This window comes from Drosophila melanogaster, chromosome 3L, assembly GCF_000001215.4.
Source record: "Drosophila melanogaster chromosome 3L".
Taxonomy (NCBI): Eukaryota; Metazoa; Arthropoda; class Insecta; order Diptera; family Drosophilidae; genus Drosophila; species Drosophila melanogaster.
The window spans coordinates 11,481,980-11,499,428 of NT_037436.4; the positions used below are offsets into that span (position 1 = coordinate 11,481,980).

Consider the following 17,449-nt stretch of genomic DNA (forward strand, 5'->3'; position numbering starts at 1 on the left):
ATTATTAACTAGTCAATAACAAAAGCGATGTCTTGACAACTGTGGGAACCTGGCAAAATGCTACATATATGCACTTACTTTCCGGCCAAGATAAATAATGAAACGCTTTGCGGTTTTGGGCCGCCAATTGTCTTCGTCATGGGGAATGGATAATATGTAATGCAGTGGACGAAGTCGGTTCTGTTTGATTTCTGCATTATTCAGGTACAAAGGTATGGGGCTCAATTAAATGGGCGTCGCGGTTATTCCACCGCATTGTCATTAGCTTCTTGCTCTGTTCTGCATTTCCAAGTGAATATCGATTTAGTCAAACACCAGTGAATAGCAAATTTAGAATAGAACAATATAATATATTTAAATATTAACTATGATTACATCCCAAATATCTAGGCGCTTTAAATTATTATTTAAGATATATTACACTTTGAATAGAAATACTTAATACTTATGATAATCAACAGTAAGTACTAAAGAGTAAATATCATAGTATAAAACTTTCAAGAAATTTGCACAGATGGCAGATATGAACTAGAAATGCTACTTAAATATGTACACGATGCAAACAAATCACCATTTTTCGCCCGCCAGTAGTTTATTTAAATGTCCCAGCTCGTATACGGAATTATTAAAATAAATTTGTAATGCAAAAAGCCTGCAATAAATTTGGACACCCGCAAACATATAGCTATAGCACAAGAATTGCCATTGCCGCAAGCTGCAAAACAGTCAAATATAAATAGGTTGTGGGTAGTGACAGGAGGGATTCGTGGGTTTGCCGGATTCGAAGGATTCGTGGGCTTAGTCCTGGCTGAAATCGCTGGCTTTTGGGTGGCAACTGGTCCGCTGATGTGTGCTTGTCGTCGGCACGGCAAAGTACTTGAAGAATTACACACAATGCATGCATTATTCATGCTTACTTCAGAATTTGCGTTACAAAGTAAAAAATGTTGTAAGGACACTTGTGCCATGCCAGGCAAGTCCTCCTGGCCACCCAACGGCAAGCAATCCCGGCGAATGTGGAGTGCGACCAAAACACGAGCAGGAAGTGTGAATGAGAAAGCCGGGCTAAGGAGCACTCAAAGGAGTCGCCCCAAAAGGAAAAGTGCAAAATATTCGAGGTAAGCGCAAAGCGCACAGACCGCTGATAGATTAGAGTTGCTGCTGGTCGTTGGGCTCGTCGAGATGCACTGGAAAAAATGTTGGGAATTATATGTTTCACATCAACATTGAAAAATTAAAATTTCATTTAAGTCGCCTAACTCGAACATGTCAAATATCTGTGCAACCCAATCATCCATCAAAAAGTTATAAGCAATTGTTGTAAGGAGTATCTGATAGTCGAGTCACTTGCATTTTCTGCATTGTCAATTAACTTGATTTCTTAGTTTCTTACAAACTTACAAACTCGAAGAAAATAATAACCATATTATAGTTGGCACTCCTTTAAGCTACCAATTTCTGCCAGTGCATCCTCTACATGGCATGTAAATTGCGTCAGTTTTTGCGGTGACTTGGAAGGGGCGACGTCACCAGCACACAGGGGACAAATGTACATAATCATGTCAGATGTCAGCCGAAACGAAACGAAATGAGTAACGAGTCCAGGAATCCACAAATGCAGAAATGCCAGCAGGCCCTTTGATTGCCTTAGAGCGCTGGCACAAATAAATGGGGACCATCACTTGATGGCAATTGCCCGCCTTGTTCTTTCTGCTCCTTTCGGAATATTTGTGGCGGGTTTTGACGGTTTCCGTTTTGGAGTCTTGGAGCACATCTTGTTCAATCAACTTTAAATTTGAATATTTCCATCCAAACACAAATTGACAGCCAAATGTGACACTCTGATTACGTCTTTCTCTGCTAAGAGCGATGTGCTGAAGAATTCGTTTTTTTATAAAGAGATTATTAATTTAAATTCAAATGATTCTGTTTTCTGATGAAAAATAAACTCTTTCTGCCGCAGCAGAGTTAACAAAGTTAAATGAAAGTTTTTGTTCCCCCTTTAAAATGGGACTGTTTCCCTTTAACGTGGCCCGGGTAAGGCAGATGAAAGTCAAATGAAATGGAGCCGAATCGCTGGCGTCTTATCAAACCGCACACGCGCCCATCTTGTTCATCAGGAGCAGGACCACATTTCCACTACCACTACCACCACCACTAGCGCCGTCATCATCATCTTGGTGATGCTGCAGGAAAAGAAACAGAAATCTACTACATCATAAACTAGAAAGATGCGGTGTGGGTGGAACGGAGATGGCGATGCCTGGTGCGGATGGGTGGTTTTCGAAATTATGTTGATAACCTCGCATGATCCTGACATTAGAGCTGCTCGGGTGCTCGGCGGCTGTCGACAACGAGCGACCTGGGATGGAATAGGGATGGGGCAAGATGAAATGGTCCGGGTTGCGAATCCGAATGCCAATGCGGATGGCAAGGGAGCTGGAGCTGCTGTGGATGCTGGTAGATGGAAATGGAGATGGAGATGTGCACGTACCGACTTAAGTATATTCAAGCATATGGAGGGAATCAAGTGAAAATCAATAAAACCCAAACACGTCTGCACAAATCACATGAAAATCGATGTTCATGGCAGTTACCGCTTCTCCGACTTTGCGCCAAAAACTACACTGTGGAAAATTGAAAATTGAAAAAAAAGGGAAATAATATAAACAACTGCTCAATTTAACAATCGCATAAATTGAGCTAAATTCCGAAAATCCATATCTTTCGGCTCTTTCCAGTTTTGTATTTCAACTTTTTTATGGCAAATTAGCTAATTAAATATTATTCAACTAATTAGGAGACCATTTTTTTTCTCTGTGCAGCGTTGGGCGAGCAAACTAAAAAGCCACTCTCCGGCAGCTTCAGTTTCCTGCTCCCCGGCGATGTATCGAAGAACTTAAAGGATTGCCGCCCGTGTTGTTGTAGCTACTTTATTGGGAAAACGTGCAACGCATTAGAAGAGCCGGCTCCACAATTTCCTCCTGCGCCACAAAGGCTCACTAAGTGGTCCATTCGACGAAGGCGATGGCGATGCCAATGGCCATGGCTAGATGGTTGAATGGTTGGATGGCATTGGGCGTTGGGTGTTGGGTTGCACGAAAAGGCGTTCATTTGTAGCCCATTTGGAATCCCAGCGAAACTTCTATGGTTCCGTTCGGAATTCGGAATTGGGAGTTTTGATCCTGCGAAGAAAGGATTGCCAGCCTAAGTGCCAACGGCAGCCGGGCTTTGGTTGAGGCTTTTAGCAAGCAATTCTTACGGCTCCCATTCCGCATCACATTTGTCCTTGCGAAGTGCATTTGTGTGTCTGCAAACGTGAACGGTTTTTCCAGTCGGCTTGCCACCTGTGGAAAAGTTTCAAATCATGAGAAAACATCGCAACTAAATGGATATGCCATGTGGGTTCTCGCAGCATTTATGGTTGAAAAGTTAGTGCTGCTAGCTATTTTGGGGTGAGAAATAATAATAATACAGCCCTTAAGTTATTACTTAACCCCACTTCACGAAGTCAAGAAGCATTAGGCTGGAATTTATTTTAAAACCCATTTCATCTCGTTAGTATATATTTAGAAAAAACCTTTTTTGAACTATACTGCAAGGTGATTGATTCTTTGTTACGAAACTACTTGCTGATTCCCCTCAGTTGATTTTGGTAAAATAAACTAGTGCTGTAATCCAATTTTGATTAACGAGCTAAATTCCCTTGGAGCAACTATAATAGTTGTATTTCCGTAATCATTTCCAGATACTTTTTACCAATTTTTCGTAAAGTGAACGTCTTTGAAATGCGGATGGGTCTATTAAGCTGACTTGAGTTCGGTGGGTGAGTTTGTTAGCCGCCGCCCTGAACATCTCATTTGGCTGATTCCCGACGGGACGTATTTAGGTTAAACTCGTGTGGAACTCACTCACATAAATCATGCATTTGATTAATTGTATGCCACTGACTTTTATCCTGTTCGACACTGCTGCAGCGTGGCAACAAAAATTTCAAAAGAAGATGAGGGAGCGCTGGTCTTTAAAACTTTTTGGCATGCACGCGAAAAAAAAATGCGAGCGAAGATTACTAAAAATTGTATAAAATATGTGATTTATATGATATGATTTTGTTTACTAAATTGATATCTATGCCAAATGGTGCGATTATTTTTGTTTAGTTTGGAAACATATTTTGTAGGCTGAATAGGCGAGTTCTTCGAAAAAATCCCCTCATTTTTTTGGAATATATTTTTCTCTTTTTTTTTCTCTGTACCCTGGTGCGGCAGTAGCCCCATGCTGGGCACTGTGCCACTCCCCCGCGCCCTCCGCCAGGCAATTGTGTTGTGTAAACATTTTTTCAGCATTAACTGACATGTGTAAATCCCCCCAACTTCACACAGAAAAAAAGCAGCAGCAGCAACTAGACAAGGGGAAATGCGGATGCTTTCTCCAAAGCTGATCCAATGGAGAGCGGAGGAGCACCCACAACGAGCCAGTGACAAATAGGAAAAGGGGAGTGGGTGGAGTGGGTGGAGTGCGGATAAGGGGGATATGGCATAAGGGATAAGTAGGGGTGCGGATGGGGTGTCCAGAAAGGGGGCGGGTGGTGTCAGCCGGACTGTCCAACGCCAGCGGCGCCATTTTTTATTTCTATTAAGATGAATTGTTAAAACAGTGACAGGCCCTGTGTCCTGTGTCGGCGAAGCATTTTCATCCATTTTCTTGTTCTCCCCTCCATTCCGTTACCAACAGAACTGGAGGCGGTACAATGGGTCTTGTCATCCGGTAAAGGCCAAATATACGAGCATCAACATATGTACTTATGTATGTATCTACTATATACATACATATGTACATATATGAATACCATCAGTCTGTGCAGTCGGCATATTCCCCAAAACACCATAAATTTTGTTACGAGATTCAAATGAAAAAGAAAGGAACAAACTAAAATGCCAAATTACAGAAAACCGCCTCCAGGTTTTTTCTCTCGCAATTTGCGATTTTCTTTACAGAACGCTATGCTAATATTTAGATATTTGGGTTCTTAAGCAGAAACCCAATGTTTTTTTTTTTATAATTTCGATTTCATATTCGTTCTCTTGATATTCTACCTTTTTAATTCTAACAATAAAAAACACATTTAAGATTAAGAAAATTTCATTTTAGGTTAAAAGAATAACTGAAATTATATTTTTCCATAAAAAAAAAACATTTTTTGTTAAAAATAGCTTCAAGATAACATACAAGTTATTAAACAACAAACTTTATATTACGTGCAAATGATATCCATAGATAGAAGCAAAGAGAATTAACAATTGGGATTATAGACTTTACCAATTATTTTTGAAAACAATGCACTCAAAGAGACCGACAGTTTTGCTCAACTCTCAAAACTAAAACACTCAAGAGAGCGAGCCGCTCAACTGCTCTTAAGTGTCTTTAAGAACAGCTGATCACCGGTTGCAAAAGAGTGCCAAGTCGCTCAAGAGAGAGTTCACGGCCAAGGAAAAGGAAAATGAAAAGCTGCGACGCCGGCAGCGCAGCCGGCGTGGAAAATTGGTATAAAAGCAGCAGCACGCGAGCCGGCCGGATAGTAGCTTTGGAAAACTGTTTGGAAAACTGCTCCGCTCCGCTCAGCTCAGCTCTCCAGCGTGTCCCGTTATCGAAGTTGTTGCCGTTGCCGCAGTTCCAGTTTTTCATCGTCCTCCTCTTCTTCTTCTGATTCAGCTATTTCCAAGCTCTCTCGCTCGCACCAACACAGAGACAGAAACAGAAACAGCTGAGCGAGCGCTGAGTGAAAATTTTGTAGTACGCTTCACACGAACTTCTGAAAAAAACCGCAGTCGAAACGCGGCCGCCAAACATAGCACATCGGCACATAAGGGGCAGAACGAGAAGAATTAGAGCCAGAAAATCGGAAAACCAGAAAAGAATACTTCTACAAACGAAACGCAGCCATCAGCACTTGAAACTCCGCCATATGTAGGAAAGCAAAGCAAAGATAAATACGAAATTAAAATCTCTGTCCAAACAACAAGAACGTCATGAATTAAATCAAAACCATGTGCTGTGCTTAAATTTAAAAAGGAAACCAGACAGAGCGAGACAAAAAGGGGAAGCGAAAGCCCAGAGGAAGAAAATAGCGAGAGAGAGCTGAACGGGGCGGCAATTTGCGTTGATTTTTTAGAATGTATTGAATTGAAATGTTTAACTAGAATAACAAATTTAGTTGTTGATACTTTTCCAATTGTTTGTTAAAACGCTGTCGCTGGAAAATCGAACTCTCCACCACATACACACACACAACAAAGTAAACACACAATAAAACACCTAACCACACGCGAAGTAAAATCAAATTCTTGTGATTAAAGTGCATTTCTATACGTACGTTAAACTACAACTATTCACACCCACGCAATATATTAAACGCATCGAAAGTCGGTCGAGATCAAACGCCTATAGCCTATATAATCGCATTCGCATTCGGTGGCAGCAGCAGGCGGCAGACTTTCATTATAAATCCAACAATCGGCTGAAAACACACAAAATAGCAGTTGCAACGGCGGCTCTATGAAGATGGAAGTGCTCTCAGTACAAAATCACATTCAGGGAAAATTCGGTGTTAATAAAATTAAAGGTAAGTTCACATAGCAAAATAATCTAGATTTTTAAATAGAACAAGATTTGAAGAGAAAAGCAAACTTGAACTTTTCTGATATTTGTCTTTCTTCTGGTTTTAATAAGAAAATATAACAAAAATCGTGGTTTTACAACTTTTTGTGTGAGCTAAAAAAGTTCGTTTCTAATGTTGATTTACTAAAGTTTTCAAGCAACGAGTTCAATGTTTAGCTACTTTTAGCTACATGCTGAAAATTTACAGGAAAATTTCTGAAGAATATAAAATTATTGCAATATTATAAACAGTGTGCTGTTTAAGTGTTTATTAACAGAATCCACATAAAGAAAAGTACCCAAATTGTTTAAAGAAAAAATTCAGTTTGTGTTTGCCCAAAAATTGCCAAATAAAAGAACGTTTTTGATTGAGAAATATAAATATGAAGTGCAGCACAACCGTAAAAACCCAAATGATTTAAATATGTACCTACATTTCGTTGTTATTCCGCCTGATTAATTTTAGAGCCCTGCCATACATTAAAACTAAATTTAAGGTCGCTGTTCACCTTGTGAACTTACAAATCTACTCGGGTCGTTTCTTGCAAGAATTCTCAATTAAGGCACATTTCGGATATTTTAATGTGCCACGAACATTTTTATATTTCATGTTTATGGCCCATTATTTTGTTCGCTCTTCTTTTTTGATTCAATTAATTTTATAGCGTACGGTAACATTTCATTTGATGTCTTTAGCAAATTTTCCAGGGATTATAAAATTCATTTATTCAAGTTTTGCCCAACCAATGGAAAATTTCTATACAGTTTTCTATGCATTTCAAAGTGCTTCGCGTGTTTTTGAGTGAGTTTTGATTTTAATCACTAGCACCGACTGATAAAATGAGTACAACATATTCTGCCCCGAAAATTGCCTGCATTTTTGCATCCTGATTATGGTGCCACATTCGGGGGTTGCAAATATGTAAAGTTCGCATTATGCATTGTGCACTCTGTTCCTGTCCGAAGCCAGGCCAGCGTATCCTGTTCATGTGTCTGGCGGGCGGATTATGCAACATCCTGTTAATCCTGTCACTTTAAACTTTGCACCGCGGCGGCACCAAGAAGCAGTTGAGTTGGGCAAATTAGACGGGGGACCTCCGTCTGGGCAGCAGGATGGGATTCCATGTGCATACGGCCATATAGCCACGTAGCACGTAAGCCAAAAAAAAAAACAGCGAAATATGTAAAATCACCCGGAGGCGAACACAACAAGCGGCGGTGGTAGCGACATGCAACAACATGTCGCCTCGCATACATACTGTCGCAGATATACCGTTAGCCGCACTGTTGCCTACTTTAGCGTGAATGAAAATTTAATTGTGCATCTTAATGGAAATCAAAAAGTTTGTTGAGAACAAGTTTTTCAAAGTAGTTATTTACCATAAATGTGTAGTTAAAGGGGTATTCCATCTGAATTAACGTAGTTTCTAAACAATAAATATTCATTGACTAAGAAAATTGTTGCTCAGTCAGCTTTTATCAGATCACTACATGTTTTAGTGCTACGTTTTTTTTTTTTTTTTTTATTAAAAATAGCTAAAATACGAAACACTTTTTCCAATCAAAAGACTTAATGGCCTGGAATGGACAGATTTGGCGTGAAAAAAGCTGAGGGGTCCGTATTGGTTACATTTCCACCGTGTTGTTCTGCTTGCATCGCGCTGAAAAAGCTCTGCAGACCCCACCAAACCTCCGCCCCTGCTCCACACCCCTTCCACGCCCCTGGCAACGTATGTATTTGCAGTCAATTTAATTTCATGACTGACTGAGCGCATGCAATTTTATTTTCGAAGGACATACGACCAGCCAGCCTCACCAACACTCACATGGCCATTATTCATTTTCCATCAAGAATATTTACTGCTGTGTTAAAAATAATATCAGTTGTCTACAAGGCACTTTTTTTTACAATTACTGAATAAAACACATATGTACATAAATACATCAAATGATAACAAATTTGTTCACGTTTTGTTATCGTATCTTTTACATCTAATGGTTCTCAAATCAGCTACATCAACTTCCATACTTACATGTGTACATAGTTATTTTCCAAGAAAAAACTTTTGAGAGGTTACTTTTTTTTAATAAGCCCTTAAATATGCTACCATTTCAAGTAAAAAGGCTGAAATATTGTGCCTCTTAACAAAGTTGAGAATCAAGATAATATGAGTTTTGGTGATAATAATAACACGTTTATATTATGTCAATCGTTCCGTATAGCCATAATTCCTTTTAAAATGATTTTCCTGTTGGGCGTTGCAAGAAGGGGTTGTCAAGAAGTTGATATAATATTTATTAACCCCATGCGTGGGTTCGTCGATTTTATATTCGAAGCAATTTCTAAAGATTTCCGTTAGGGGCCAAATGCGAATGACTTCCAAAATTGGTCGCAATGAATTATTTATAACCTGCTTATTGATTCAAAAAAAAACTAACAACCACATGTACATATGGAGATAGCAACAATCATACATAAATAAATACATACATACATACATACATATGTATGAAACTCGGTTCATGGACTGTCTTACAACCAATTTAACTCGATTAGCGACGTTTTATTGAAGATCCAAAATAGAATGGAACTGAACAATCAACATTGATAAGAGTACAGGCGGTTTACTTCGGTAATTAAGTGAAAGATCTAAAGATAAAAGCGTCAGAATTATCAATTCTCATGGTTTACAGTAAATATGAGCTACAGTAATCACTTTTCTGTGTAACAATGAACATGCTTAACTCTACATTGTTTTAAAAGCTGTTAACATTTTTTGTTTTTCTTAACAATATAAGGTGTTTCAAGACTTGAATTTAAAAGAATATTGATTCCTGCTAGGCAGTGCGCACTGTAGGAACATGATTGCCATACCGAAGTGCACGAAAATTGAATCTCAAGGCCAAGCGACGTCACGCATTAAGAGAGCCAAGTAATAAGCCCGAAATTCACCCACACCCACCCTTTCCCTTTCCCACTACTACTTCGCCAGCTTTGTGCGTCTCATTCACTCGCCCCAGCTGAGCAGCAACTGGGAAACAAGAGAATATGAACGGTCATGTTTGCGGTGTACCGTTAACTTGTATGGGGGTGATGCTGCGTTGCTGCTTCTTCTTTCCGCAGGTATTGTTATACATTCTTGTGTTCGTTGTTGATTCCGAATGCACCAAATACACAACCGCAAAGGCTTCAGATTGCTGCGGCAAGTAAGACAGAGATACATACATACATATGTATGTATGTACATGCATACAATGATGAAGGTTGCGGGTAGCAGAAAGTGTGAGCAGGGGGATGTCTGTTCATCAATATGCCCATCTCTCGTCCGAATGCAAATATGCATACAAATGCAAATACACCACCCACAAGATGCATACTTCTACATTTGTATGAATGTTCAGAATATTCAGAATGTATAGGTTCAATTTACATACAATTTATGTACATACATACGGCGGCGGTTACAAAAACAATTTGCACTCTCTTTTGTACATATTTACATATGTATGCATTTACATATAAACATATGTAAGTACATGCATATGTTCATAAATGTAGTTCGTATGATTTAAAACAAATTATTATGTTTAAATACCTAATGGTAAACTTACCTGTACATACATACATACATGTATTTACATACATATGTATGTGGAAACATTGGTGCGATTTATAGAACTGTTTTTATTGGTTCGTTAAGATAACAAGATTTTATTCATTAATGAGTCGAGTTTTTACAGCTACTAATTTGCTCGCCGCTGTGGCAAAAGTGTATCCATGCATCCATAAATACAGCGCTCGCAGTTGTTTGTGTGCCTTGTAATAAAGTGTGTGGTCGTTGTCTGTTTTTTATTATTATTCATTGGGTTCTTTTTGGCTTTCGCTTTTTTGACTTTGCACAAACCCTTTTGTGGAGACAACGGCACTTGACAAAATCCAATAACACATACGCAGTGGAAGCGAGATGGGGATATTGAGAAAAGGGAGACACACATATGTGGACACATGCAGAGCCGCAAACATGTGCCGTTAATTTCTTAATTACGCGGGTGTGCCAGGGAGCCAGAGCGAGATGGAAAACACAAGAAGATTCAAGGGGTAACAAAACAGCAAGAGAAGGGGAGACAGAGAGAGACATGCAAAGCTAACGAGAGCAAATTGTCCATTCAGCGACGTTGCAATGATTATACAGTGGGTGGCATGGGAGACATGGTTGAATAGGGTGTATGATGGTGTGGGAGAGGGGGAGGGATACCCCCTTTCAAGAGTTTTCGCGCTAATTACAAGACGCTGTCGAGACAAGCCAAGTAGTTAATTTGTACTCGCTGCACTGCCTCTCGCACATTATGCGCACAAAGTTTCACGAAATGAGTAGGAAGTTGTTGCTAGGCAAAAGATCTCCTCGAAGGAAATCAAATATTCAAGATGTGATCGAAATAAATTGGGTTATTTAAAGAATGTTTTATTAGAAAGAATAGAAACTAATTAACTTTTTGTAGATTATATAAAAAATCATTACATCTTCCACTGATTTTCTTAGTAATATTGACTTTCTATATGAAACGTACAACGTATGAACAGAGCACACTTGCCTGTGCATGTAAATCCTCAAAGCAGTAAAATGAATTGCCTACTTATTTTACATGTTTGTACATATTAAATAATTTATTGCTTAGAAATGTACAATTTCATTTATATTAAAAATATGTCTCACACAATTTGCCCCACAGTACCATTTAATTCCCAGCTCGGTAGAGTTGAGTTTTTGAGAGGAGTTTAGCTCCGCTTTTTATCGTCCGTTCTGTCGGGTAATAAAGTAACAGCAAAAGATATAAAAGCCAATAGCGCAGAGCGGTAGCTGTTTGACGGGTGAACTGAGGGGGAAATGAACTGCTGACTTGGGACACAGAAAGAGAGAGGCAGGAACAGAGAGAAAGACAGAGAGAGTGAGCGTCAGCTGGAAATGGGAAACGGCTGATTTTCCAGCTGTTGTTGCCAGGTGATTTCCCCCGACCCCGCCACGACCCTCCGCCGCTCTCTGGAAGCGGAGTCTGCGCACATCACTCTTTCCGGTTCCCCCATGCGTGGAACGTAAGTGTGGATCCCGATTTGCAGACATCAGCTGATTTTTTTTCGCTTCCATTCCCACATGGAACTCTTTTGCCGGTCGATGGGCCATCCAAACTACAGTTGAACTTCCGTAACTCGAACTTTCCCAGCCGGTTTCCACATACAGTGATGGAAACGAATTTGCATCAGTGCTAATTTTATAAGTTTTTTTGTTTGCTTTCTTTTGCTTATCCGAATCAAACATTTACTGTACGAATTCTGGTGATTCGCAATCTTAGGTACTTGAATATCAAGAAATAATGTATTTATTAAAGTAATTAAATTAATATACATAAATGTTCCACTTGAATGTAAGCTAACACTTTTCAATTTCTTTTTTTAGACTGGCAAGCTTCTACGGCGCCGCTGGAGGAGGAGGAGGAGCTGACCGCAGGCGTGAACGGGAACACAGCCGCCGGCGAGGGCATTCTGGACGTCGACGTGGTAGATGGCCATCCAGCCTCTGTGCTCCACATGCGACAGCACCAGGCGCTCAACACCCGCCCATCGGCCACGCCTCCATCGGCAGGGGGCGGTGGTCCGTTGGCGGGCGGAGGATCCGTCGGTATGACCACTCCCAAACAGGCCACGTCGCCGGTGGCCGCGGCCAGTTTTGAGGCGCCCCTTAGCGGTGGCAGTGCAGCCGCCTATCATCACGCCTACATGACCAACGTGCTGTCCAGCACCGCCCAGCAGCACCACCCACTGCCCGCATCGCCGCTGCAGTCGACCGCCTGCGCTCGGTTTGGGGCCGCCGACAACTTGGACGATGTGAGCGCCAGCGCAGTGCGGGAACTGTCGCAGCAACTGCAGGCTCAGCTACGGGATGCCAAGCGTCGCCACCTGGCCTGTACCGAGGTCACGCTGCCCAACGACCTCACGCAGCGCATCGCCGCCGAGATCATCCGGATGTCGGAGCGGGAACCATGCGGCGAGCGGGCCTGCACGCTCTTCATTGAGTTCGAGAGCGAGCCCAACAAAGTCAAGTGAGTGGTGGTGATGAGTGTAGAATGACAACTTATTCTAACTTATTGCTTGTTAACCAATTCACGTATGGGAACCTTTTTATTAAAGTGTATTTATTGTCTTTTGCTTACAGGCGCATTGCATACTTTAAAGTGGATCCGGACACGGTGTCCATCTTCGAGCTGTACTTGACATTGAGGCAGGACAAGAGCGGCTGGAGCTCCTTGGTGCCGCAGTTTATAAAGTGAGTGTGTGCCACTAAAGTTCTGTAAAACAGCATTACTAAATTTAAAATCTCCGGCAGAAACCTTACTCGTAGCAATACCATCAACATCAGTCCCGACTTCACGCTGACCAAGAAAAAGCTCTACTCATCCGAGTGAGTCGCTCGACGGAGGAGCGGCATGGAGTGCGAACCAGAATCGCTGGGCTGCTCAGAACTCAATCCCTCCGAACAACAACAGTAACAGCAGCAATCGCAATACGAACATCTATTGGTTGTGCCTCCTTCGTCGCAATAGCCAAGATTCATGATCTTCATTATGGAATATAGAGAGATGATGTTTAACCCTAGAGGCAAACTTTTGGACCACAAACTATCAACTTACTCCTGCAAATAACAAATCAACTCAACGCTAAAGCAAAAACAATTATTTTGGAACCTAAGCTCTAAAACAAAACCAAAAAAACCAAAACGAAAACAAAAACAAATCAACTGCAGTTGCAGGCAACTCAAAACTCTTATTGGACTGACTTTTTGGCTTAAACAAAAAAGGTACTTTTTGAAAAACGAAAAAAAATCGCAAAAAAAGAAGTATTGAAAACGAGGATAGAGTGAGGAGAACACAAAAAACCATAAGGAATATTCAAAATATTGTAAAACGTTAAGGCAGACAGACAAGCAGAAGAAAACTTCACTCAGTGAACGGTTGTCGGTGATCCGTTTTAAATTGAATACAAAAGTCAAAACCCCCGGATGGAAGTATAGAGTATTATCCCAATTTGTATGTATGGATGTGTGTACACCATCACCTTGTATCATCAACATAATCCAGGAATCAAATGTAGCTAATATATTATGTATAACTTCAGTGCATAATATATGGCACATGTCGTTTGTCACGATTCAATTAGGCTATTACTTCTAAATGCATGCAAACATACATACATCTATATACCGTGTATTTGAGAAACAGAAATCCAACAAATTTTCTATATATATGAGAGCAAACAATAAGAATCGGAATCGATCAATCGAGGCAGAAAGAGGAAAGTTAATAATAACAAATATAAAAACAAAGTTGATGTGATATTATATAATAATTATGAATATTGATAAACGCATACACACTCACGAATACACTCACATACATAAAGAAATCAATTGCAGAAAATTTGAATACCATGGAAATTATTTCGAAATTTTGTTTTTAATTCCGACATTTGTCAAGTCGGTGCCCAGTAATCTTACAGAAAACACAAAATTATTGCTATTAAAATAGATTCAAACAATTCTCAAAATATTTCCACCTATTTATGATTAAGCTCTGTATTATTATTTTAATTGATTATAATTAATTTCTTGTTTTTGTGCAGAGTTCCAAACTTTGCGGAGAAATTGTAGCCGAGTGGCTGAATACAATATATACATATATAGATATATATGAAAAATATTTCTAATATTTGATGTGTTTCTAATGTAAGATTTTAATATTAAACAAGCAAAACGAAAACAACAACAAGCGAAACTAAACTAAAATCCAGCCGATTTCATTCGATGTGCGTAGCTGTGTGTTTATCTGTAGATTAGTTAACAACAAACAAATGCAAACAAACAACCAACCAACCAACAATAAAAACACGATATGACAAACAAATTTGATGAGAAAGTCGATGATTATCGATAGAAAGCGGTAAAAATATTTAACTTATATACACAAATGAATACATTTTGGCTAGTTAGTTGGCAAAGAAATTGTTTTGATTAATGAATGATCTAAGCAGTAAAATTATTTATAAAAAGAGGACGCGAAAAAAATGATTAAAAAAAATGGGTAACTATTGTGAAGAGGCAGGAGCAAAAACTTTCGGAAAATATAAAGTCATCTGTGTTAATAAATTTTAAAATATTTTTTAGCGTAGAATAACAAAACCAAGAAGTGAAATTGTAAAGCAAAGCAAAATTAATTAAATCTGTTGAAAATAACAGATCTCTAAAAGCTCTCACATAAGCCACAAAAAAAAAAATACAACCGATCCCAAGTATTCGAAATGTTAATTGTAGATTTTATTCGTGCATAACCTACACACACACACACACGCAGTGGCTAACAAGAATTTATTTAAAAAAAAACCAAGAAATACAAAAAAACATTTGCAATAATATAATTTTAACTAACAAATACTTTTTCCATCAATAATCAATCCCACAAAGATCTCGACTAATAAGATGAAGAACTCATTATATGATAAATGATAGAGCGGAAGGAAAATTACACAAGAGAAGATACAATTTAGATATTTAAAACTTGCTTTAAACTTATTTAGGTTAACCCAGGTGTAAATGCCAAGAGTAAAGAGCCCTCTAACGAATAATAAATGTTTTAGCCATCTTAAACTCAAGTATCGACGTTTCCATCTCCATTCGATCACTAAACACACTCACACACATGAGCATATGCTATATGCATATAATTATATAGATATATAGTGTATGTAAATAGGGCCACCGTAGCAGCAATAAATGGATGAAGAAAACAAAATCTCTAAATATACCTTATTAACTAACTAAATGTGAACATAAACAAAGCAAGTGAAGAAATAGAACCATGAATGTGATCTATTTAATAATAAACAAAGTAATATTAAATACAATTAAATTTGCCGAAAGCATGAACGAAATATTGAAATCATTTACTTTTGTTCAATTTATGAAATTATTAATCAAGTAGTTGTAGACGAATTTGATTTGTAGAATTTTCAAGATCATTTGCCGAACATTTTTCCAAAATAATTGTTTACAGTTTTTCTTCACAATGTTGCCAGCTTTGTAAGATTGTAGAATTCGCAACGCTTTCTGTGTGGTTTTCTTGAGCTTTTTATTTTTTTTCAAATCGAATATCGAATATATTGTATTTTGAAGTAGTGAAGTGAAACTATCTCCAGTTTTCGGAGGACTTTTCTGTTACGTTTTCCATGGATAAGTGTAAACTGTATAGAGATACAAAGAAGAAATGAATCTTAGATCTGTCCAGTGCTCCTCAAAGTATTTTGTAAACAATAATGATAAACCAAAAACAAAAGCGAAAACAAAATCGTGACAAGTATCAAGCCCTTAGGCAAGCGGATATGAATATGTATTTTATGCAAGGGTTATGCGAAAAGTTCTATATATGAATGTAAAATAGATGGATATATCTATATATATTGTAGAATTTTTACACATTCTATTACAGACAACAAAGTTATCGACTAAGGCAAATATTACGACTACTACTACTACTACAACGGCAGTACTAATTGTATATTTTCAATGTATGTGTGTGTGTTGTTTAAGGGAACCAATTAATGCATTCAAGAATCAAATTACAAATCAATTAAAAAACGATCGCCTCAAATGAAATCGAAAGCAAATAACTCTAACCAACAATACTAGACAGCACCCGAACCCAAATTGAAAACAAAAAAAAAAAAAAAAAAAGAAATTAAAACTGCATTCCAATTGCGACCGAAATCAGTATGGCAGCATCTTCGATTATCGAAAGGAAGTTCAATTCAAACGATTATCCCACCATATGCAATCTGAGCCAGATTTCATTATCATTTTCACGTTCTTAAGTTCCAGTTTCAGAATCAGCTTTCATTGGCGCCTACGCTCAATCAGTATCAGTTATGAGGACTCTTAGAGCCCCTTCTTAGTATCCCTCCCGAATTTTGTCCAGTTTAAATCTGCGCCTTGTGTTTGATTTACAACTTAACGAAATAATATTCAAGGGAATGAGAAATTGTTCTAAATACCGTTGATAGGAGTTATGAGACGAAGAAATGTTTATGACAATTTCCATTAAATGCATATGTGGCAATAGGTCCATAACGAATAAACAAGTCTAAAGCGAGATCTGAAACGAAAGAATGAGAAGGGAAAATAAGATATATATTATATATGTATACCCATATACTACCTATATGATTATGAGTGTATGTAATGAAACAAATGAAAATAAAACAAATTTAAATTTTAGTAGCGCTTAACAAATTCTAGCAATTTAACAAATTTTAATTAATCAAATTAAACAACAACAAAAAACAAATGCAAAAATTGCAATTTAATTTTTTTCTCTGTGTAAAAGTTGATTAAAAAATAAAAAAAATACAAAAAAAACAATAAATTTTTTAAATGTGTAAAATCCCAAATAAGAAGACTTTACTCGTTGAGTTTTTGTAAGAAACTGATTTTATTTGGAAATATCTTCGGTTTAAATAGGTGACATGAGAATCGCATCTTAAAGTAAATGGCCTACGCAGAGGCCTAAGTAAATAGTCCCCGCCTTATCGAGGTCCCACGCTCGGGCACATCTGCCTATCTTGAGCGGCGAGGACCTTATCTGTGGTCTCCCACTAAGGGACTATTTTAGGAGGCGGGGAACGATCTCAAGTGACTGACTCATGTAGTGTGCACTTAAATTACATGTTTTTGAGCAATGCACCCATGTCGCC

The 17,449-nt window shown here is 38.5% G+C and overlaps 1 protein-coding gene across 2 annotated transcripts, besides 1 other annotated feature; it reads left to right on the forward strand.

Annotated features, from left to right (window-relative positions):
• Positions 1 to 5,570: 5,570 nt before the first annotated feature.
• On the forward strand, positions 5,571 to 17,076 carry chrb (charybde). 2 transcript variants are annotated; one of them, NM_140213.5, is made up of 4 exons: positions 5,571 to 6,622; positions 12,111 to 12,753; positions 12,867 to 12,977; positions 13,038 to 17,076. In NM_140213.5, exons 1-4 carry the CDS (start codon positions 6,556 to 6,558, stop codon positions 13,114 to 13,116), a joined length of 900 nt encoding a protein of 299 aa, NP_648470.2. In that variant the 5' UTR covers positions 5,571 to 6,555; the 3' UTR covers positions 13,117 to 17,076. The 2 variants fall into 2 exon arrangements, with proteins under 2 accessions (NP_648470.2, NP_001287034.1); NM_001300105.1 differs by lacking the exon at positions 5,571 to 6,622 and adding an exon at positions 11,892 to 12,006.
• A 56-nt stretch (positions 17,077 to 17,132) lies between these two features.
• Positions 17,133 to 17,449: part of a mobile genetic element that runs on past the window's edge.